Source organism: Lycium ferocissimum, chromosome 1, assembly GCF_029784015.1.
Source record: "Lycium ferocissimum isolate CSIRO_LF1 chromosome 1, AGI_CSIRO_Lferr_CH_V1, whole genome shotgun sequence".
NCBI classification, from domain to species: Eukaryota; Viridiplantae; Streptophyta; class Magnoliopsida; order Solanales; family Solanaceae; genus Lycium; species Lycium ferocissimum.
Genome location: NC_081342.1, coordinates 15,499,048 through 15,523,316, shown reverse-complemented (window position 1 = coordinate 15,523,316; position 24,269 = coordinate 15,499,048). Strand labels below are relative to the sequence as shown.

Sequence of the window (24,269 nt, the reverse complement as noted above, 5' to 3'; positions counted from 1 at the left end):
GGCATACTTATGCCTCGTGGCGACTTGGCATAAGTATGCGGTTCCGATAATTTTGGTAATTCATTCACAAATTATACGGGTCGCATACAAGTTTTAATTAAAAGTATGCCGCATCGCATAAATTTGTTAACGAATTATCAAACTTATGCGACGGGGGCATACTTATGCCTTATGGGCGGACTTTGCTCTGAAGATATATATGTATTTGTCATTCCAAACTAATTATGGGTTGCGTTGTATAGCGGTATGTTAATTGTTAAACACCATAGACGAACCACGTTGTCATTAACGTGAGATACTAACTACTATTCCCTTAATTCGAACAATTTATTGTTAGGTTTTCAAGTATATATACGAGGATCCACACGAATACGCGAATATTGATTTGTTAATTTCTTTGGGATATAACTTAATTACCACAAACTTCATTTGTGGACGCAAAGTTTTATGGTTACTTTAAATTTAATAGCTCGGATTCGAAAAAATCTAGTACTCTATATTCCGTTAAGTTGGACATATCGCTTGGGTTGCTTGTCTCAAGAATTCATACTTATGTTAATTGTTGTTAATTTGTAAACCGAGATTAAGCATGTGAGTTGGAACAATATCTGCGTAAGAAGATTAAAATGCAAGCTCGATCGAGGCATACTTTCTTAGAAATGCAAGTGAATATCTTTGGAGGGCGAGACTTTTAGTTATGTTTAGTTATGCTTGGATCCGCAGACTTTTAGTTGTGTTTAACTAAAAGTCTGCGGGCGACTTTTAGTTATGTTTAGTTATGCGGATCCGCATAACTTTAACTTTTCCTTAAAGATTATGTCTTGGATTCGGCATACACTCCCCCACCCTCGCCTTGCGAAATTATTTTTTTATTTTATGCCCGAGCGGGGATTCGAACCCGTAACTTCATATATTCTTCCACCTTTCCAAGCAAAGGCAAAACTTAAAGACCACAAATATGAAGGGCAAAATTTAAAGACCACAAATTTGAGGGGCAAAATTTAAAGACCACCCCAAACGAAGGGCAATCCGCGCAAAAAAATGTACTTATAAGCTACTCGCTCTCTTTCAAAATAAGGGCTAGTTTGGTTAGAAAACAAGTTTTCCACACTCCATGTGGGTTAAAAAAACACTATAATTCCGGGATTAATTATCCTCAGTTTTTATTCCAATCAAATGTGGGATAAGGCGGCACTAAATTTTTATCCCAGAACTATTTTTGCTTATCCATCATATCAAACGAGCCCTAAGTGTTGTTTTAGATACGGGTAAGACTGAGACCTGAGATGTACACTTAGCCATTTACATATCTCTTAAGAAAATATTAACTCTTAGGCAAAAGTAGGTAATTTGACTAAAATAACCCTAATTAAATAAGTATGAATTTGGTCACTTAACACTTAATAAGGGCAAATCTGAAAAAGTAAGGGTAATTATTTCTCGATTTGGTAAGTGAACACTTAATTTGAACCAAAAATTAAAGGCTAAGTAGACACTCTTTTTTTAATCGGAGGGAGTATCATTTACTAAGTTGGGTTATTTATTACTCCCTCTGATGCAAAATAAATTGAGGTTTTAGACTTTGGCACATGGATTAAGGAATTCACTTACTCCTAAAATTATGAGGTGTATTGACAAAAATACTCTTAACTAAGAGGGCTTTGAAATTAAAACGAGCTTTAAATTTGTTCATTATATTAAAATGTGTCAAAGATAAATTTGGAAAAGGAATAAAGTACTCCCTCCGTTCACTTTTACTTGTCCATTATACTAAAAATAAATTTTCACTTTTACTTATCCACTTTACCATATCAAGAAAAGACAAACTCTTTTTTCTTATTTTACCCTTAACACTAATTACTCATTTCCTAATCATTTTCCAGGCTCAATGAGGCTATACACCAATTAATATGGGCATTAAAGTAAAATAAATACTTCATTTATTAATTCTTAAGGGGCATACAAAGTTAAAAGTGGATAAGTAAAAGTGAACGGAGGGACTACCTTCTTGATTGACTAAAACCTCAATTATTTTGGATTAACTTTTAGAGGTTAGATCCTCAATTATTTTGAACCGGAGAGAGTAGATGTTTCTTGAGAATTGAGCACAGTTAAGATGAAGTAATTCTTTAATATAAGAGTATAGTTGGAAACAATTACTAATAATTATTGTCTTGAATTCCTTATACGGCAATTATTTGGTCAATTTTTATTTTTTTTTGCTAATTGAGATGGAAAGAGTATCAAAAAAGCACTGGTTTGCTAAAACGACACTTATTTTGAGATGGAAAGAGTATCAAAAAAGCCCTGGTTTGCTAAAACGTCACTTATTTTGAGATGGAAAGAGTATCAAAAAAGCCCTGGTCGAAAAACAGTTGTATAATTGAGCAAAAAGTGAAAATAAAAAGTATGGGGTGAGAGAGGCTCGAACTCTCGACCTCAGGATTACTCGCAAAGCTATGAGACCTACGCGCTAGCCAACTGCGCCACCACCCCGAGGTGCTAGGTACATTTCCTTAATCGTATTTGACCTTTAAAGCGATACCGTTTTAACTCATAAAATCTTGAACTATTTGATTAACTTCAGTCGAGTACTTATTTTTTCGTAAACACACACGTGACAAACATGACTAATTCAACTTCTCCTATTAGTGTAAATTCAATATGCTTACACAATACATAATAAAATTACGATAAATTTTTTGTTTGTTGTCTTTTAAAAAAAAACTTCTGTTTAAATATCAACTTATTAATGTATCAACATCTCCTCCTCTACAATTGTTTTAATGCAATAGAAATTGTTGAGAGTTGAGACCTAAACAATACATGTCGATAATATTGGAAAGAGTTGATTGGTAAAATAATTTGAATAGTCAATTTACTCAAGATTTCAAGTAATAATCAATAATAGTGATGAACATTTATCTTGGTCTATTGAAAAATGCTGAAGATCTTCTAAATCTTGATATGTTGTTGAAAGTTTTTTTAAGCCTTCATATGCCTTTTCCCCTCTAATATGGGGTGGAGAGAAAATTAGTATATCTAACTTAGGTAGGAGTATAAAACAATTTTAATAATCAATTGAATCGGACGTATGATCATTAGGTTATTTAAAAAATAAAATAGCATATTTTAATGTATATTTATAACTGTACTGAAAATTAGGGTAAGTTTTTTATTTATTGAAAATACCAAAAAAATACCGAACTGAATGAATTTATATGTATAATATACATTTTATATGTTAAGTTTAAAAGTAGAAAACATTAAAATTTTGACGTTGAATCTTAAGTGAATTCAAATGGAAACAACTACAAAATATCCAAGACAAAGAGTTACACTTGCTCCTGAACTATGCGAAATGAACAACATTGCCGTTAATAGTCGAGGTCAATATGTCCTAGCCGTTATTAAAATACGCCAAATTTACCTTTATTTTCAAATGGGTGAAAGCTTAGCACCCGATGATATCACATGTCCTGCAGGTGTTATGATTGCTGGTGTAACTCATGCAAAGAAGGAATTCCATTTAATATCTGCAGAGAAGTACACTAATGATCCTAAGCAGCTAGGAAATGAATATGATATTGGTATGTAATCTTTATTAGATAGGCGCTTGGATGCATATCATTTAACTAATGATCCTAAGTCCCATGGAAAGGATATGGTTATGGTATGTTTACTCAGATTGAAGGCTCAAAGGGTTTGGCTTTTGGTTCGGTCTAGCATTGATACAAGGTCACGTCTAACTTTATTGACTGTGTCACGGTGTGTGGTATTAGCAAATCGCTCGGCCCTACTGTGAATATGACAATAGGCGAGAAGGGTGCTTATCTTGTTATAACTCGGGAAGAATAAATTGGATGGATAAGGAGGACGAAGACTCGATCGGTTTTCTAAAGAAGCTGGGAATCTACAATAAGGTCGTTCTTGTAGGTACAAAGACTGTGGCAAATACCACAAGCAAAACACATGCTAAGGGAAGGTATTCTTTGCATCACGTATACGCAGCCTATAATGCAAGCCATGCACGGAGGACCTTAGGATCTATTGGATGTTTTATGAGAAAGTAGATACATTAGTTAAGTTATCATTTCATTATCTGGTCATTAGTAATCGTAGATTAGGATTTATTATAGATCCTAGTTTGCTCATTAGATTAATTTTAGCTTTTCTTAGCCTTTTGGCAACTATGTAAAGACGTGATGTGTTTTGGTTTTGAGAAAAAGTTATAAAATCAGCCCTAGGCCCACAAGCCTAGTGGATATTGCCTAAAAAATTTTTTTTAAAAATTTGACCCTCCACCCTAACTTTGATTTTTTAATATTTTTCTTTTGTTCATCCTTTATCGCTCCCCGCACTACCTTCACCGCTTATTTGTGTTTCAGTTTTTATTTAAGAGTTCAAAAAGTATTTTTCGCCTCTATTAATCAAAGGCGTGAATGAGTATTTTCAATAAAACAATTTTTTTTTTAATTTCATAAAAAACAAATACACAAAAACTTCTAATTTATAATTTTAATTTGTCTATTTTAATTTACTTATCCGGATGTAAGTATAAAAAGTCTCTACTGCAGGGTTGTAAGTATTAAATTTTAAAATATAGAGGGATATATCCAATATCATTAAGACGTCGATTCAAAGGTTTCTACAAAGATGAGATGCAACTTATCACTACTCCATTTATTTTCACCAGTTATTATTGTCAACACCCACCATTATCAACTACCACCACCCACAACTTAAAAGCACCACCATCAACCACCACCAATCAACATATTCAGCCATTAGCCCCATTTACAATCATCATCACTAACCACCATTACAACTACCAATCACTAACGATAATCACCACAATCAGCTGTCGCTATACTTCACCAACTAATGTCATCATTCACGACTATAACTAGTTATTACTATCGGCCACCTCAATTATTAGTTGCCACCACCAACTATCACAATCAACAATTTATATTTATTACAATCACGACTAGCTACTACCTAAAATCACCACACCATTACCAAACACAATTTGAAGCCCCAATCGGTACCCACAACCACTCTCGCTAGCCATCATCACACACACACACACACACATATATATATTACTCCCTCTGTCCCAAAAAAGATGTTTTTGATTCGGATTATGAGGATCAAACTAACTAATATCCGTTGTGAATTCGGACATAAAATCTTTAATTTTTTTTGAAATAAAAATTAATATTTCGAAACTACATAAATACTACACCTTATAAATCACAATAATTAACAATAAAAAATATTAGAAAATATTTAAAAAAATGATGGTCAAAGAAAATATTTTTTGACTGCCCAAATAGCAACTAAGGTAATCTTTTTGAGACGGAAGGAATAGATTAATTAAATTATTATTTAAAATTTATATCTATTACAATTTTAAGACAAGTTTTAATACTCAGATGTTGAAAAAAATAAAGAGTCATAATTTTATATCATGACCAACCAAAAAGAACCAACCAAAGTAAATAAACACCAAAAAGGAAAAATGGAAACACAAACAAATAAAAGGCTTAATGCATATGCGGCCTCTAAACTTGCCCCCCCCCCCCCCCCTTTTTTTTTTTTTTTTTTTTTTTCATTTTTGCACCTAAACTAAGTGTTGTTACTATTTAACTCCTAAACTTGGCCTAAAGTGTGTCTATCAAACACAATCCGATTTACATAATATGTATGGTTAGTTTCAATTTTGTTTAGCCTTGCGCGTGAATATCAATCGCATCCTACGTGAAAAATTCAACTAATTAAAAGACCCCACCTATTTTAATTATACACAAAAGACTGCACATACATATGGAGGAATTAAATATGCAAGATTTAGCCTGCTATCATTTCTTCACGACTAGAAAATATACAGATCAGATGTTAGAATCTTCACTTACTATATTAGAGGTTCAGATCACATAAGAAAATTGAACGTGCTCACATGAATAGGCTTCCGATGTACACATAAGATGTGATTTTCTGCATCAGATGTATAATTAAAATGGGTGGTGTTTTAATTGGTTGAAATTTTCACATAGGATGCGAGTGACATTCACGCGCAAGGTTAAAAAATAAAATTGAAACTCCCTATATATATTATGTAAGTCGGATTGTGTTTGATAGATACACTTGAGGCCAAGTTTAGAGGTTCAATAGAAACAATACTTAATTTAGGTGCCAAAATAGAAAAAAGGGGCAAGTTTAGGGGCCGGATATGCATTAAGCCCAAATAAAATGAGTGCGGTTATATTGATTGTATTTGATCGACACACTTGAACCAAGTTTAGAGGTTCAAGTTGAGGTATCAAAATGTAAAAAAAGGACAATTTTAGGGGCCGGATATGCATTAAGCCCAAATAAAATGAGATTAGGCCCTTTGCTTTTTGGTCTACTATTCGTGTGATCATTGTGGTAGTTATCTCGTGCTGGTTCTGTTGTGTAGAAAAGGAGTGCGCTATTTGGTCCCTCCATCACTTGAGGTACGCACATTTCCAATCCTCACTAATCTTCATTCCCACCACTACTTTCTCCGATTTGCTCCTCTATCTAGGGTTTTCTTCTCATCGCTTTTAAACATTTAAATAATGAGTTTTTAGACTTTTAAGCAATCTGCATTCAAACAACTGGTATAATCAAACACCTGATAATTCAGGTAGGAAACTCGCAAAAAAGTGATACTTGGACCATTACTTTTCTTCAATGCTCTGCCGGATTGTATAAGTGTGTTGTGCATTCTGTTTGTTGAACACTATACTGAAGGAGTCTTATTAGTATGGTGAAGGAAAATAATTATGTTGATATGGTAGATGCTACAGTACAGTGTAACACACTTTGTGATCAGTACCATTCAAACATGCGGGGAATTAAATTCCTAGTACTTCTTTTTATTCATACATTTGCAATGTCGTATGATAGTTTATTTGTTTTAAGGATGCCAGTGCTCGTTTGATACAAGTTTCATGTGTCTAGTGCTTCGGAAGTTTGATTAACTCTATTGTATAAAAGAAAGCAAAAGTTCTTTTTTGTACTTGCTGGGACTTAGATGTATGGCGAGAACATGTTTCATAAAGATGCACAATCATGTCATTGCTTTCTGCAACTTAGGAGCGACAATGCACTTAAAAAGGGTCGTTTGGTTGCTGGTTAGAAAGGGAATTATTCATGTATTAAAACTAGCATAGTTAATACCATGTTTGGTGGCTTTTTAATTGCTTTGTATAAAATTCAGCACACCAAGTACGGTGTTTGGTTATCATTTTCCAATCCTACATAACTAAAACATGTATAAAGTTATGAGTCAATTTATGTATTATATTATGTAGGGTAGAAGATACTAATACATGAATGACTCATATTATGTAGGGTAGAAGATACTAATACATGAATGACTTAGCCCTGCATCACAAATACCTGCATAACTCTAACCGGTAACCAAACAAAACTCTCATATGTTAAGCAGCCTTTTCACTTACTCCAAATACAAAAGAAAAAAGGTAAAACATGTAACACAGCACACCATGTGGAAAGGTAATGAAAACATTAGAGGACTTTTTTTGTAGTGGCTGGATGCTCATGAGAGTAATTGATTATCATTTGTTGTTTATGCAGTTGTTGCTTTGGAAGCCAAGGTCGTGTGAGCAGCTTGCAGCATGTGGAAAATCAATTGAATCTTTTTTACTAGGAAAACACAATTACAGATGGCAGCACAGGTGGCTTTCACTTCAAGTTTTAAGCTGCTTGACAATGGACAGCTCTCGAAACAACAACTCTTCATGCCTAAAAGCTCACTTATGTTGATGCACAGGTCTTGTTTCCTGATCTAGCCACTTAGATTTCTCTGGATATAGTTGCAAAAGATAATAATGTTAAAGATAGCCTGAAGACTTTGTCACTCTGAAGCTTCTTTAATCCCTTAGAGTTGCTGTTTATAGAGTTTAAATTTGCTGTTGCATAGCCGTCAATATAATGAGGTCATTCCCATTTAAAAATTATAGAAAAAACTTTACCTTAGTGATGCTGATACTCACCATCCGTGGCTCAGGGGATTTTGCTTTGAGAGTTGTAAAATATCTCGCTTTCCATCATCGAGCATTTGGAAGGTCATTACTCCGTACTTAATAAAGCTGGAGAGAAGATCAAACATGCAAAGGTGCAAGAGACGCTTTTGCCTCGCTTCTCTGGTTGATGCTGATGCTGTAGTAATTTCTGAATGGGTTCCAACCATTGACCAAATGCTCCTCATGACCAGTATATTCCTTACATATATAGCTGGAGTAATACCTTCTGAAAAAAGTTCTCCTTTAGATCCTGGAGGCAACGCCCAAAGTGGAAATGTGGACACTGACGGGACATCCTTTTTGGGTAGGTAAGAATGGTTGTTAGGCGAGAGCTTATTTGAATTGGTATTGTTAGTTGACTGAAAAAAAAAAAAAAAAGAAAAAAGAAGAAGGTGCTTTGCAGTCTCTTGACTCTGTTTGGTCTATGTATCACTTTTCATTGTTAGACCTATGTATCAATTTTTACATTGTTAGATCTTTTCCATGTTTAAATGCAGTGTGAGGACAAGCAATGATCGCATCGGCATAGAATTTGCATGGGATGTAGTAAATGGAAAACTGATGAATTCTTTGTCTTCCATAAAACGAGTAGATCTTGGTGCTATGAGCGTTGAATCTGAACAGAACCTTGGAAAACAACCTTCAAATTTGGCCGTGCTTGCTCAAGGTCCAAGATTAAGGCTGCTGTGGACATCTTTTCAGTTACTCAAGCAAGAGGCAGGCACTGTCTCTATCATGGCCTTATGCATTTAGATAAAACATCTTGGTGATACTATAAACTGGAAGAGTCCTGTTGGATACAAATAAATAAATAAATTAGGAGCTATAGTCTCTTTTCCCAAGGAGTGGTTACATATACTATAAACTTGACATTTGGAGCATGGATAACATAACATGGCCGAACATTGGGTAATACAACATGGGTGGTTTGGCTTTGATACCTTCTTGAGAAAAAAGCCCATACAGTTGACTGATGAGTGCTACATTGGTTGGGGTATGAACTATAGTCTCTTTTCTTGGTCTTGGACAATTATCATCTTATGAGCTAGTGTTGGGGATTGAATAAGGTCTAATGTCCATTCTTTTTAACATTCATGGTAGCAAAGTCTTCCCCATCCCTGTTGTTGGGTTTTCAGTATTGTGCTCCCACGTTGTATTATCCACTCTCCAGATGTGGTGTTAGAATCTCACAATGATTGAGGGTATGAGTTGTAGCCTTTACAAGGTCTTGGACAATCTTCACCTCATGAGCTAGCTCTTAGAATTGAGTTAGGTGTAAGGTCCTTTTCTTTTATGTTAAGCCTAAGTCCATTTCTTAATAGGTGTCATTGACGTATAGTTTTGTACTTTTATTTTTCCTTTCCTTTTCTGTCTTTAATAATGGGTTTGCACCTTTACAGGTTGATAGTATTTCTACAAATGCTGTTACCTTCGGCAATGATAACTCTTTGGCCATATTTAATGATGTCATTCAGAAGTTGTGCCAGCCTTTATGTGTTACTTGGCTGGAAGAGGAACTCTTTCTGAGAAATGGCAAAACTAACACGGTATGACTTGAAATATGTATTTATATTTTAGGAAAGAACATGAGGCTGCAAGTCTGTATTATTTAGATCTGTCTTCTTCCTATTACATTGTCAGGAATGTCTTTCTTCAGCAGTTAATAACTTAGATGAATATGGAGTTTTAACGAACATCAGAAAGTCAGGGAAGGAGCATCTATTTGCTGAATTGATCTGTGTTCTTAGCTTTGGTTCTCTCCGGTAAGACAATCAACCCTTGCTTCTCTTAGTCATGAATGTACAATGAATAATGTAATTCTTTTTTTTTTTTCCCTTTACTTTTCTTTGGGCTAAGCCATCACTAAACCTGCTGTCGACAATATTCCTGCTATATTCATGTATACGTACTTTTAGCAGAACGGGTTGCCTTTATGATTCTTTCATTTTGAACCGACTGTTGGAGCTTTTGATGTTTTTTTTTTTTTTATGTTGTGCTCCTGAGTCCAGTCTATCTGTCTGAACAAATCTCTTGTTGAACTTTGCTTGAAAATCTTCTTTTCGGCTTTTACTTTTTGAGAGAATATATCGGTTCCACGTTGGTTGAGTAAGAGTTTCCTAAAGGATTTATGAGGTTTTGAGCTATTCCTCCCATTACCTTATGGGTTTGGGATCCTAAGATTCTTTCACATTAATATTAGAACATGTCAGCACTCGCGCCCACAGCTCGAAGAGGTGGCTTGGGCTCGAGGGTCGGAGTGCCAACTGCCAAGAGTGATGGCCTAGACCTAAGGAATGTGTGCCAGTTGTGATAAGCGGGTCAATTTAAATTTGTAACAAACCAACTTGAACTAGGACCGATCCCATATCAATTTCATAGATTGAATTAACATTTCCATTTAGCAAGCTAGTCTTTTAGGTTGTGCTTTCAGGTTCAGTTTATAACAACTGGGATTAGAGTTAGTAGAGGTTCTTGAAAGTGGAAGAGGGGGGTGGGTGAATTGCACTGATTCAACTCTAAGTAAAAAAATGCGTTATAAAATTTCAGTCAAGTAACTTTTTCAATCTTACACTTGGAAATTTCTAAGAAAGTTTTTCTGGAGACCCTTTTTTTTTTTTTTTTTTCAAGATCAGATGTTCTGGAGACCTTTCAATTGTATATGAGGAATTATTCTTGTCTGGAGAAATTAACTTATTGCTGGCAAGTTCAAAGAACTATAACAATAGATAATCAAAATCAAGATATTAAATGGTAGAATTGATACAAAATATTTGGCCCAGGGCTTTGGTTTAACGAAGGATTTGCGTAATGTAGATTAAATGTTCCTCTACACCTTTTCTTTTTTTTGGGAGGTTTCTTTAAATGAATCTAGTTTCTGAATTTTATGCTCTACTAAACCCTGAATGTGAAGTTTCTATTGGGCATATATCCATTTCGAAAATTTAAACCATGTGAACAGTAGAAAAGGAATTAGAACAAGTATGACTGTAGGGGCATACAGGCCATAGAAGAATTATGATAGTAAATTTTACATGAGTTACCCAACTTGTTTTGTAGGTTAATTTTTCGAAAGCTGCCTACCTTGTCAATTGGACAAATTTTATGGCATTTAAGAATTTGAATATGTTGATCATATTTGGTTGCTCTTGGTTGCATGTTTATATCAATATCTGATGGCTTTATCAATCAATACATAGAGATTTATCCATATGGGCAAGTTATTCACACTATTTTAGAAACCACCTCAGACTGCACTTTTTGGTGTTCCTCCCCGTTTATGTAAAGATAAATCAAATTTTTCTATTTTCCTTGTCAAATAGAAAAAATTGATTTATCTTTACATAAACGAGGAGGAACACCAAAAAGTGCAGTCTGTCAAAAGAAAAAGACTATAGTAGTATGAATAACTTTTAGGTGGAATAGTCTAGGAGACCCTTGTTTTTTTTTTGATGAAGTAAGAAGTTTCCATTAAGAAAGGCAACTGGAAGGTGCCATTTACAAAAGCAAAAGCTTGGGAGCTTTTGGAGCAAAAACAAAAGCTAGTAAGCTTTTGGAGAGGAAACTAAGACTATGCAAGAACCATGGAGCTAACAAAGTCCAGGTAATTGTCAATGCTATTAACAGGGGAGTGAAAGCTCCAACTGAACAAAACTACTAAACAACTAGCTTTTAGAGCATGAAGAGGAGTTGAAATCCCATCAAAACACCTGCGGTTTCTCTCATTCCAAGTAACCCAAAAAATGACGGCAGGAACCATCTTCCAGACCTTTTTGATGGCTTTGTCAACTCTCCAATGATTCCAACTGATATATGCTTCCTTTATGGACTGCGGCATGGTCCATACTAACCCAAAAATAGCACAAAAGAAGCTCCAGATCTCAGCAGTGACTGGACAATGTAGCAGCAGGTGGTTGACAGTCTGCAAGCTTTTGTGGCAAAAAAAGCATCTATTAACTAGAATTATTTTCCTTCTGCTGAGGTTATCCTGTGTAAGAATAGCTTCCCTGAGGGCACACCATGTGAAGCATGAGACTTTGAGAGGCATCTTTGTCTTCCAAACATGTTTCCATGGCCATTCCTCTAACAGACCGTTCTGAGAGCACAAAAGATTATAGCTTTCTTTGACGGTGAATCTCCTTTGTTTAGAAACTCCCCATAAAATCCTGTCAGGTGTTTGATCATCCATAGTAAATTCCCCAAGTGATGCTAGAAGAGCAATCGCGTCGTTTATCTCCCAGTCATTGAGATTCCTTCTAAGTGTTGGCCTCCAGTTATTATTCTCTCTGTACTCTGCAATAGTAGCCTTCCGATTGATAGCAATTTGGTACAAATCAGGATAGCAATCCTTCAAAGCTTCATTTCCAATCCACCTGTCCTCCCAGAACTTCACATGAAGCCCATTACCAACTTTGTAGGATATATTCTGGAAGAGAACCTGATGGAAGCTGCTGATGTGTTTCCATGGCCCAATACCGTGTGGACATGTGCTCTTCTTTGGACTCCAATGATTTAGGGCTCCATAGTTGACAATGATGATCTTTTTCCAGTAACCCGCTTCAGGTTGTCCATATCTCCACAACCATTTCATCAATAGACTCTGGTTATGCAGCATGAGGTTCCTGATTCCTAGACCTCCAGCAGATTTTGGCTGAGTCACTATTGGCCACTTGACTAGTGAGAACTTGTGGGTTTCACTGCTACCCTCCCAAAGAAATTTCCTTCTAATCCTGTCAAACTGCTTTAGGATAGAGCTTGGCATAGGAAATAAAGACATGATGTAGGTCGGGATGCTGTCTAGAACACTGTAATCAAAGTCAATCTGCCTGCCATTGAAAGGTATTGCATCTGCCAGGTAGCAAGCCTTTTTTCCGCTCTTTCTAACACCCCATTCCAGATTTCAATGGATTTGAATTTGGCTCCCAGAGGTAAACCTAGGTAGGTAGTCGGGAGTGAGCCAGTTTTGCAGTAAAGAACATCTGCTAACTCTTCCAAGTTTTGAACCTCGTTAACAGGATAGATGATGCTTTTTATCATGTTGATATGCAGACCTGACAATGCCTCGAACAACAGAAGTAAGAGGTTGAGGTTGATAACTTGAGATTTTTCCGCACCACAAAAGATCAAAGTATCATCTGCATAAAGCAGATGTGAAACATTGATTGAGCTAGTTGGATTTCTGCCCACCTGAAAACCTTGAATCCATTGTAGCTCCTTGGCCCTACCCAGCATCTGTGTAAGGCCTTCCATAGCCAAAATGAAGAGGAAAGGAGAGAGGGGGTCTCCTTGTCTTAGGCCTTTCTCCGGGGAAAAGAAGCCTACAGGACTCCTGTTAACTAGCACCGAGTATTTCACAGTTGAGATACAAAATTTTATCCACCTAAGCCACCTGTTACCAAAGTTCATTTTTTTGAGGATGTCAATGAGGTATTTCCAGCTCAGTTGATCAAAAGCTTTTTCAATATCTAATTTGCACAATAGTCCTGCTTCACCACTTTTAAGCCTCCAGTCTAGAACCTCATTAGCAATTAAAGAAGCATCTGTTATCTGTCTGTCCTTGAGGAATGCACTTTGCTGCTCTGAAATCAGCTTCCCTGTGACTTTCTTCAATCTTTCGGCCATGGTCTTAGCTACAATCTTGTACACGCTACCAATTAGGCTAATGGGTCTGTAGTCCCTTAGCTCTATTGCCCCTTTCTTTTTAGGGATGAGGGCTGTGAAAGATGCATTACAAGATCTCTCCATGTGGCAATTGAGATAAAAATGATTGAGCGCCTCCATTAGATCTGCCTTGATGAAGCTCCATGCCTTTTGAAAAAATGCCATAGTGAAACCATCCGGGCCTGGTGCTTTGTCTGGGGCACATGAATTTAAAGCAGCCAGAACTTCTACTTCCTCAAAATGTGCTTCCAAACTCTCTCTTTCAATTGCTGATAAAGAGGCCACACCTTCAAAATCTGCAGTGGGTCTCCAATGTTCCCTTTCTTTGTAAAGCTTCTGGTAGTATTCCAGAATTTCCAGCTTGATCTGGACCTTGTCTTCCACGATGTTTTGCCCCACTAAGAGTCTATCAATGCAATTGTATCTTCTTTGAGAGTTGGCAATTTTCTGGAAAAACATTGTGTTTTTATCACCCTCCTTAAGCCATGTGCATCTGGATTTTTGCCTCCATGACGTCTCTTCAGCTAAGGCAATCTGATGCAATTCCATTTTTAAGGTAAAAGCTTTTTCCTTTTCATCTGCTGACTGAGGTCTTTGATCAGCAGCTTGATCAAGGTGCTGCAAATCATCTAATGCTTTCCTCCTTCTGGTTTCTAGCTTGCCATACACTTCTCTGTTCCAGACAGATATGTCCTTCTTTAGGGACCTGAGCTTCTGTAAAAGAATAAAATCAGGGGAACCAGTGATAGAGTAAGATTGCCACCATTCTTTTATCATGTCCATGAAACCATCTGCTTTTAGCCACATATTTTCAAATTTGAAATAAGAGGGTGAAGGTTCCCAATCTCCACACTCCAGGATGATAGGTTTGTGATCTGAAATCACCCTTGGCAACGCTAGCTGCTTCACATCTTTAAATGCGTCACTCCATTCGTTAGAAAATAAAAATCGATCTATTCTTGATGCTTGAGAATGATTTTCTCCTCTTGACCAAGTGTATTGTGCTCCTTCTAGAGGGGGGTCAATTAATCCCAAGTCCAAAATTAAGTTGGAAAATTTACACATTGCCCTGGACCTTGTGGAGCAGTGAAGTCTTTCACTTTCATACCTACATACATTGAAATCTCCCCCAGTTACCCACTGATCCGACCATAGTCCTCTAACTCCTGCCAAAACTCTTTCCTTTCTGGATTAGAATGAGGACCATATACCCCTGTGAAGGCCCATTTGAAGTCTTCAGTTAGACTTTCAAATCTGCAGGTCAGTGAGTATTCCCCGGATTGAGTATCAACACATTGCCACTGCCTTTTGTCCCATAAAATTAACATTCCCCCTTTGCTTCCAATAGCCTTATGTTCAACCCAAGATATCCATCTGCAGCCCCAAATCTCTCTAATTAGAGAGCTGGTCCAATTTTCGATTTTAGTCTCTTGAAGGCAGACAATATCAACTCTCCATTTACGAATCAATGACTCCAAAGTCCTCCTTTTATTTCTGTCGTTTAGCCCCTGCATATTCCAACTCAAGATTTTTATTCTCATCTAGGTTGAGAATTGTGGAACCTGCCCCGGCCTTTCTTCTGAAGACCCCATTCCAGTTTTTTTAGCTCTGCTTTCCCTTTATTTCTCCCTTTTTTAGGACTGGCAGCTCCCTGTGCCTCCTGTTGTTGTTGAGCCAATAATTGTGCCTTGCGCCTCTCCTCCATCCTTAGAATAATATCAAAGAGGTCATGTTCAAAACCTGTGGCGTTTACTCCGAATAATTTGCAAGCTTTAACCATCGTAATTTTAGTCCACCTTGATGTTTCCACCACTGTTGGCTTGTCCACCACTTGCATGCAAATATCTTCTTGATCATGCCAGGGAAGAGGGAGAAATTCACTAAAGGAATGTAGTGAAAAATCTGAATCCAAGTCATTCTCAGAGGGGCGAGAAGGTGGCTCCGATTCGTCATCTGCATCGAGTTGGGAATAGGATGGTTCCCCCCTTTCTTCCTTGCCCTGAATAGATGATGCTAGAATTTCTTCTGAGAGAAGATCGAAAGAATTATGATGCTCTATGGAATAATCCCTTAGCAGACAGGGATCGTTTTTATTAATAACAGACTTTGCCTTCCAGGTTGGATAATAGTTGGCCCTTTTCCTTTGTTTTCTTTGTTTTGGGCCTTTTGAGTAGTAACCACTTTGATGGCCCAATAAACCTTTTCCTTTAAAACCTTGGTATTTAGGCTGCTGCTTAAGAATAGGTTTTGTAGGGCCAGATGAATTTAAATTTGGTCCCCTTACCTGCTTCTTCACTGGAATTGGGTCCCAAAAAGTCCTGTCCCTATCAGCTTTCACGCTACCCAATATTCCTGCGTTTACCTCTGCTGCATCTGTTGACAAGTGATGCTGGCATGGACCAGTGGGTAATGGAGTTGCCCGGATCTCCGTAATTACCACAATTTCAAATTCCTTCCCCCCTTGGATTAATCTGACCTTCGCCGGAACTTGGTTGCCGGTATTTTTAACACATAAACGAGCCCAAATAAGGTGATTTCTCTTTCTCGTGTCTTCATCTTCCCCGACGTAGCCACCACACTGGTCCCCAATACTTCCGAAGGTTTCCGTTGTCCCATGCACTAAGGGGAATGCCAAAAACGTTGACCCAAAGAAACTCCGGACGGCTGGATTCTGATTTAGTACCAAACTCCGGTGACCACCATTGCAAATCCAAATGTCTCCCATTCCAGAACCAGTTCCCAGCCTTAATTCTCATCGCCTCTTGTCTCGAAGGAAGTTCGAAAAGAAAGGTATTGTGATCGATTGGGGTAACTTTCAGGCCAGCTGTAATTTTCCATCGACCCAGGAACCACTTTTGAATGGTTTTTGTGTTAGGGCCAATGTTGAAAGGGTTATTGAAGACACCTATCAAACATCTGGAGAGTGGGTGTTCTGGGTCTTTGAAATTAGAAGTAGATGATGAAGACAGATCTGGCCAGCTCTCAATTTTAGCCGCTTCAAAAAATGTCTTCAAAAGTGGGGATGCTGGATGAAGAGGACCAGTGATGTTGGAGTGCCCTAGAAAACGAAGAATTTTTCCTGCAAAATCCACCCAACCGCTGTTGTAATTCACCTCTGGAATGATCACCGCCGACTTCCTTTCACCGCACCATACCTCAATTCTAACAAATCTGCCGTAGATATCGAAATTCTGATACACCCTGTAGAGATATTGCTGCTGTTTTCTACCCCATCTTCTGTAGAGATCCCCTGCCCCCCGTGATGCTTGCCTCATAGCATCACATATCCACCGAAGATTGTTCTCATCGATGTTGATTCTGCTGGTGAATCGTTTGCTCCTTTCGATGAGGGAGAACCATCTATTCTCTGTGTTCCCGATGTTGACGAGTTCAAAAGATTTTTCCCCTGAAATGAAAAATGCTTGCTTGCCCATGGTAAGGACCAGAAGAAGGTCTTCCCAAAAAAGTTTTAGAAGGAGAGAGAAAAGGTGGGCACATCTCCCAAGTCAGAGAGAAAAGTTAGAGAGAACATTTTTTAGACAAGAGTTATTAACGCCCCCTAGGAGACCCTTGTACTTGTCCTGATTTGTCATCCCGGTGTTTGTACTTCTCTCAAGTTTCATCCAGGCACCTGAACATGTATTTTAAACGCTCTGATGATGTGTGTTGCTCACTTGCGCTGACATGGAAAACAAATCAGCTCCACCTAGATAAATTAAAGCCATGTCATCATTTATATTCTTTAAAAATAGCTTTTATGAAGAAAATCAATTTTATTCTTTTTTCTTAAAAAAGGGGAAAATCTCAAATCTATCTTCTCCATAGTAGCCTTGTGATTTTTTTCTCCAAAACCTCTAATCAAATCCAAGATTTTCAGTTTTACTCCTTTTCAAACCACCAACAATCACCTTCTAAAGTCACTTCATTCCAAAAATTTCGATTTTCTTGATAAAATCCATTCCAGGTGATCGAATTTCGAATTTTACATCTGGGTCTGCTGTTTTTATGCTCTAAATTTGACTTCTTTTTGGTGAAAAAGCTTTCTTATTTTTATAAATGGTGGAAGTTGCTGGGTAGATTCATCGGTCCATTGAAGTGATTGTCTAGTAATGACTTTCTATTTGCCCCTTAAGGGTGGTGGTAGTGGTTGGGGTGGGTGGGGGGGGGGGGATGGGGGGGCATGAAGAAGAAGAACATGGCAGGGTGGCTGCGTGGGGTGGGGGGGGGATGATGAAGAAGAACACGGGGACTGTGGCTGTGTGGGGGTGGGGTTGGTGGTTGGGGACGATGAAGAAGATGAACGGGAGGTTGTGAAATATGTTTTCTTATTTTTGTTTTCTTCTTTTTTTTTTTTTCTTAAAATCTTTATTTTTTTATTTTTTATGTTAACATTGTCAAAATAAAAAAATCTTCATTTTTTAATCAAAATTTTTGCCTTACACTTGCTTTATACGCGTGTATTTACGCACTTTTGCCAACACAGCTAACTTAGTGCCACATGTACTTGGTCAACGGTCAGAGGGGTTTAAAATACATGTTTTGGACATGTTCAGGGGCCTGGATGAAACTTCGAGAAGTACAAACACCGGGATGACAAATCAGGACAAGTACAAGGGTTTCCCAGACTATTCTGCCTAACTTTTATTTTTGACAGAACATGATTGCAGATGGATTTCAAGCCAGACAGTAGGATCTAGGCAGAATTGCATGCCAGTTGCCAAGTGGTTAACTGAAAGTATGTGATCTTCATTAATTGATGAGATTCTTTAACTAATTCGAATATTCATGAAGGTAATTGAAGTATTGGAAGACCTTAATTGTCATTTCAAATTGTCACTTTAGCAGCAATAAAGTGTAGCTTCACCGAAACAGAACAAAGTCCTGACCCGTTACTGTTTCTTATGTTCTCATCGCAGTTGGTAGGGTTTAATGTCCTCTTTGGAGTTTGATTCCCAACCAAAAGATAAATTACCCAAGAATGGCCTTAATGTTCTCTAATGTCTATCATGGCAGGAAAGCTGGCCTTTATAATGATAGCTTGTTTATGGAGCACGGAGTCCTTATTCTGGAGGATTTGGTGATAACGTTGGCAGATGGGATTGCAAGCATGTATTTGGAGCTTATATCTGTTGATAGTAGTGTGTCAAATGAAATGAACAACCTTGGGTTGAGTTTATGTACATTGTCAACCCGAGCACTTCAGAAATTACGCAATGAGGTATTATATTTCTCTGTGGCTACAATCACATTTTTTAATTGTTTATCATGGACCCTCTTTGTATATATACGCAACTTATCTTCACTCGGAATAGTATTTTGTATTTCTTATGTATTTTTCTTCACCTGCACTCCGGTCAATGATATTGGCTCAAATCTTTGAGATCGGATCTCTAGAGACAAAAACACTAGGTGATTTCGTCCTATTTGCCTAAGCCTTGGTAAGAAAAGTTACCCAGTACCTATGTTGGTCGGAGGTAGCAGGTGTTATGGAATAGTTAAGGTGCACGCAAGTTGGTCCAGACACTACTAAATGGCAAAAAAGGGCAGCCCCGTGCGCAAAGGATCCTGCGTTAGCAGGGTTCGCGGTAGGGCGGTACCCCAAGGGGTGTGATGTGGACAGCCTATCCTAATGCAAGCATTAGTGGCTGCTTCCACGACTCTAACCCCTGACCTATAGGTCACACGGAGACCAAAAAAGAAAGATATTCATCTCCACCTCACTTCAATGGAGACTGCAAGTTCTGCTATATTTTCTTTTCTATGCTTATGTCAACGGTTGGTGGTCACATTTCAGTTTTTTCCTTATCTTTCATAGTAAAATTTTAGACTAAAGTAATCAACGATGGTGTAATGATCTTTTTTTAGTAAGTTGGTATGCTGGACTGGTCTTCTAATGAATCTGAAAGAAAAGTTGAAGCCTTCCGAAGAAACAAAAGTTTGAGATAGCATGTATAATTTTTTTTGAAACTGGTAACTGTAATCTATAAGTTCGAGATACCCTGTATAATTGACACGGTTATGCATAAACATGTAAATTTCATAGTGTAAATGTCAAAATGCACGTCCACTTCTTGCATTTTCCAGAATGCTGCTCTAAGTGGATATATCTTTTAGGGATGGAAACAGGGATTAAATAAAGTTTCACATGTCAACTACAGTTACTTTCTCTACTGCAGTTTCTGGGATTGTCGACTGACGAAGCGGTAGAAAAGCCGTCGGAAATAGGTAAGTTTTGACGGTTTTCGACGCCTTTGGAAAGATCGGAAGTCAACTCACCAAAATGATTTTCAATGGAAATGATATGGCTGACGATAGTGGATACTTTCCGAAGACGAACTTTTGACGACCAGTCCATTTGTATATTAAAATATTGTTTTCCATTCGACAACAACAACAACAACATACCCAGTATAAAAGGTAGGGAGGCTGTTTCGGATAGACCCTCGGCTCAAGAGAAGGTGCCAAGACAACAATAATAATAGGCAGTAATAGCAACATATAATAAGATAAATGAAGTTAAACAAAGAAAGAAAGAAAGAAAGAAACAAGCAAGCTATATTAGAGATCTAAAAAAAATAAGCGAGTGAACAAAGATAATAATACTCCTAATACGGAAAAGAAATCCTCGCGGCCCCCTACTAGCCCTCTATCCTGATACTCTACCTCCACACCCTCCTATCACGGTTCATGTCCTCGGTAAGCTAAAGTAGCGCCATATCCTGCTGCATCACCTCTCCCTAGGCCTTCTTTGGCCTACCCCTCCCTCTCTTCAGGCCCAGCACTACCAACCTCTCATACCTCCTCACTGGGGCATCAACGCATCTTCGCTGCACATGGCCGAACCATCTCAACCTTCCTTGGCGCCTCTTGTCCACTGCTGGGGCCACAACTACTTTGTCCCGAATCACTTCATTCCGAATCATTTCTCTCCTGGTATGCACGCACATCTATCTCAGCATCCGCATCTCTGCTACCTTCATCTTCTGGACATGAGCTTTCTTAACTAGCCAGCACTGTTGGAAGTGTTTTGGTTATGTTCTACTATCATTTTGTTTGTTGAAATTGACAGGTTGCGCGGTAGCTTCAAAACAGCATTTTAATATAATGCAATTTTCGGATTTTCGACTTAAGGCTGTCAAAAAAGTTAAAACAATTAAAAAAATGATTTTCTTGATGGTGTAGCCATCAGTGTTGCAACACTTTTCGGCGCACTGCCGTCTGACAAGCAAAATATTACTCCTTCCTTTTCTATTTAAGTATGCTACTTCCCTTTTAGTCCGTTCAAAAAAGAATGTCTCTTTGTATATGTGGTACTCCATTCACGTTTAGTTGTCCACTCTAGCATATCAAGAGAAAAACAATTTCGTTTTCCTGTTTTACTTTTAGCATTAATTACTCATTTCAAATCAATTTTCAAGACCATTAAGACTATATACTAATTAATATGGGCATCATGCCAAAGTATGCATTTCATTTATCATTTCTTAAGGGGTGTGCAAAGTCCACTGTGGACAAGTAAAAGTGAAAGGAGGGGGTAACTCTTTAATTCCAACATCCTACATGGTATATTTAAGACCACAAGATTCGAAGGGCATTTTGGAAGATTATATATCTTTAGTTTAAGATCACAAGATTCAAAATTCTTTCTTATTTTCTTAAACTCCGTGTCAGACTGTCAGTCAAACTAAAACACTTAAACTAAAACGGAGGGAGTATCAAAGTTTTCAATGGCCTATCCGTTGAAAAGGTGAAATATATATTTTTAAAATTTAGTTTTTCGGCCCCTCGCCATGAAAAATGGATAACAAGTATTTTAATATACCGACAACCTGGTTGTCAAAAACCAGTCGTTAATATTTCCCCATAGAAGTCTGTCGAAAAGTATCAAACCATAACTAGCCCTTTCGCATGCCAAGGGTAGTCAAAAAGTATCGATTACATATCATTTCCATCGAAAATTCATTTCGACGAGCTTGTTTTTGACCTCTCCAAAGCCGTCGAGAAACTGTTTCAGAAGTTATTACATTTGACGGCTTCCTCCCTCGGAAATCCAGAAAACACTAGCTGTGAATTGTCTTGTTAGCTGATATGCTGAGGTGGCTACTTTCTTTCTGATTAACTGAAACTCTCCTTGTCTGTCAAAGCGTTTCATGGACTTCAACTTTGTTTGGCTGAATATTTGGGTTCATGTGATGTTTTATTTAATTGCTACTTATATATTGGAAGTCTGGACTCTGGGCTGCTACTGCACTATCCTGCTTTGCTGAAACTACGGAGATCTAGTGATCTGTATTGAATTACGAGGATAGTTGCATTCTGCAGATGAGATTATCTCAAAATGGGGAACGACCAATAATTTCTAATGCTACATGAAAAAGACATATTTTCGTATTAACTGATGTTGGATGAACTTAGTGGAAGAAATGCATTTAATATCAAAAGATACTCTTGTAAAATCACAAATTTGTTGAAATCTAAAGCTATAAGCCACTTGCTGTGTCTGAGAGGACATGCATTTTGCGATTTATAATATATTGTCTAGTAGTGAATGTTTGCATTTTAAAATGTTTTAACAGGCTGCTTTGAATCAATGGTTGCGTCAGAACATGGAAACAGTTGTTTCCATGTACGAAGATCGGTTTGACTTGTACACATTTCAACTCCAGCTTATCGAGGAATCTAGCAAGAGGAAAGTTCAAAATGTTAATTGGTGGAAGAAGCTTAGGATGATGAGTGCTCAGCCTGTTTTATCTCAATTGAGTACTGTTGTGATCAACCAAATCTCCATACCTGTTAAACGGACCAAGGAACTTAGGGCCTTGACTGGGTGGTAAGTAGAGCCCTTCATTTCTGATGCTTTATTTCGTATCATGTATTTAAATTTTGGTTTTCTTCTTGTGATGCCCTGGGACCTGGGATCTTCTTGGGTAATGTCAAGGTTCTTAGTTATGGATGTTTTATGTTATTTTTGGACTTTAATACTGTGATACTTGAGTCAGGATGTTAGAGCTGTAATTCTACCATAACCTTTACAGATTTTGATTAATAGAAAAACTAAGCTTTGTTTTCACCTTTTGAACTGATATGTCTTTAATTATCTAATACAGATATATAAGATAATGTACTGACAATAGATAGAGGAAATGCATGATTGCTTACCCAGAGAGTGACATGTATAATTGGGACACTAAGGTGACAGAATTGCAATTATAATCTAAGGACACGATAGTAAAGGTTCAAGATCTACTACTGACCCAATTAGGGAATTTTTGGTAAAAATGCTGGCTGTTTTTTGTTTTCATTTTCTTAAGTGATCTGATGTCATGATTTAAATTGTTGAACTACAAGAAATAATGAGAATTTCGTTAGGTAAATATATTTATTGATGCTTTTAAGTTTTAAATATCGTATGCAGTGCAGAACTCCCTAAAAGATTGGGAGTTCTAATGCTGTTCAAACTGAGATATGTTCTTCGATAGCAAGAGTTGTTCTAAAATATTCTGGTTGGCATTGGTCTAATTTAGTTGGTATATTACAGCAGTGGTTATATTGGCATCTCAAGCCATTGAAGCCTTAACGGGCTTTAGGTCTTATTCCTTGGATGAAAATTTGTGGGAGAACTGTTTTCATATGATTCTTGTTACTGATGATCATGTCCCGTTCATACATCATATTTATTTTGAATCATCTGTTAGTGACCTATGTCTTTGCATGTGCAGGCATTATCAAGCCAAAATGTGATGTACTTACTGTCATTATCTTTCTTTACCCTTTCAGGAGATATTACTACAGTCTTCTCCTTGAATTGGCTGATATTGCAATGCCGTTGATAAGAACTGTTATTTCTAAGCTGAGCGATGCCATCTCATTTTTTCTGGTTAGCTTGATAGGGCGGTCTTTGGGGCTTATCTATACGGGGATAAGGCAATCCCTGCGGTGGAAGTAAGAACTAGCAGTAGTCAATTCCCTTTTTGTATCCACTACAAAATTTCTTCATTGTTTATAGATGTACTGAGAGAATATCAGCTTCTATTCTTTTAGGCCCACTTCAGTATTCTCTGGTTAGATTTTTACTTAACAACTTAAGTCTGTTTCCTAGTACTAGTTAAGATTCAAACTGTTGAAAGAATGTCCTAAAAGTTGCTGTTCCTTTTTTCGTTGGCAAGTATTTGTGATTGTTGAAGAATTTTACTTGGGTCATTCGTTTGTCTTAGAATCTGATTTTCGGATTTGAGCCCCTCATACTTGCGTTTTTTCTTGTTGAAAGAATTGAGAGATGCGCACACTAATATGTTGCATCAATTGAATTATCGAAGAGGAAATTTCTTACATCCCGTGGAGAACTTGATCCTTTTTTAAAAAAAATTAGTGGAAGATGAACTAGTTTTCCTGTTACTATTTATCTCACTTCCGGTGTTTCAAAGTCATCATATTTGATCTACAATCTAAGTAGCGGAGAACAGAATTGGCAAAAGAGGAAACAAAAGCAGCAGCTTTGAAATGTGCTGGTCCATATTGAAAGCTCTGCATCCT

The 24,269-nt window shown here is 37.4% G+C and overlaps 1 protein-coding gene and 1 non-coding gene across 3 annotated transcripts; one reads left to right on the top strand and one right to left on the bottom strand.

Moving 5' to 3' along the window:
* Positions 1-2,410: 2,410 nt before the first annotated feature.
* TRNAM-CAU (transfer RNA methionine (anticodon CAU)) lies at positions 2,411-2,496 on the bottom strand. Its single transcript is given in 2 exon segments — positions 2,411-2,446; positions 2,459-2,496. It is a non-coding gene; the product is annotated as a tRNA-Met (tRNA).
* Positions 2,497-6,385: 3,889 nt separating this feature from the next.
* On the top strand, positions 6,386-23,976 carry LOC132049904 (uncharacterized). Of its 2 annotated transcripts, none has more exons than XM_059440882.1 (9): positions 6,386-6,500; positions 7,630-7,825; positions 8,063-8,386; positions 8,576-8,795; positions 9,479-9,625; positions 9,720-9,841; positions 18,750-18,954; positions 22,313-22,566; positions 23,514-23,976. In XM_059440882.1, the coding sequence occupies exons 2-9, from the start codon at positions 7,719-7,721 to the stop codon at positions 23,680-23,682; spliced, it is 1,548 nt and encodes a 515-aa protein (XP_059296865.1). In that variant the 5' UTR covers positions 6,386-6,500; positions 7,630-7,718; the 3' UTR covers positions 23,683-23,976. The 2 variants fall into 2 exon arrangements, 1 of the variants encoding a protein (XP_059296865.1); XR_009413173.1 differs by lacking the exon at positions 6,386-6,500 and adding an exon at positions 22,844-23,008 and having other exon boundaries at positions 23,514-23,652.
* Positions 23,977-24,269: the final 293 nt, after the last annotated feature.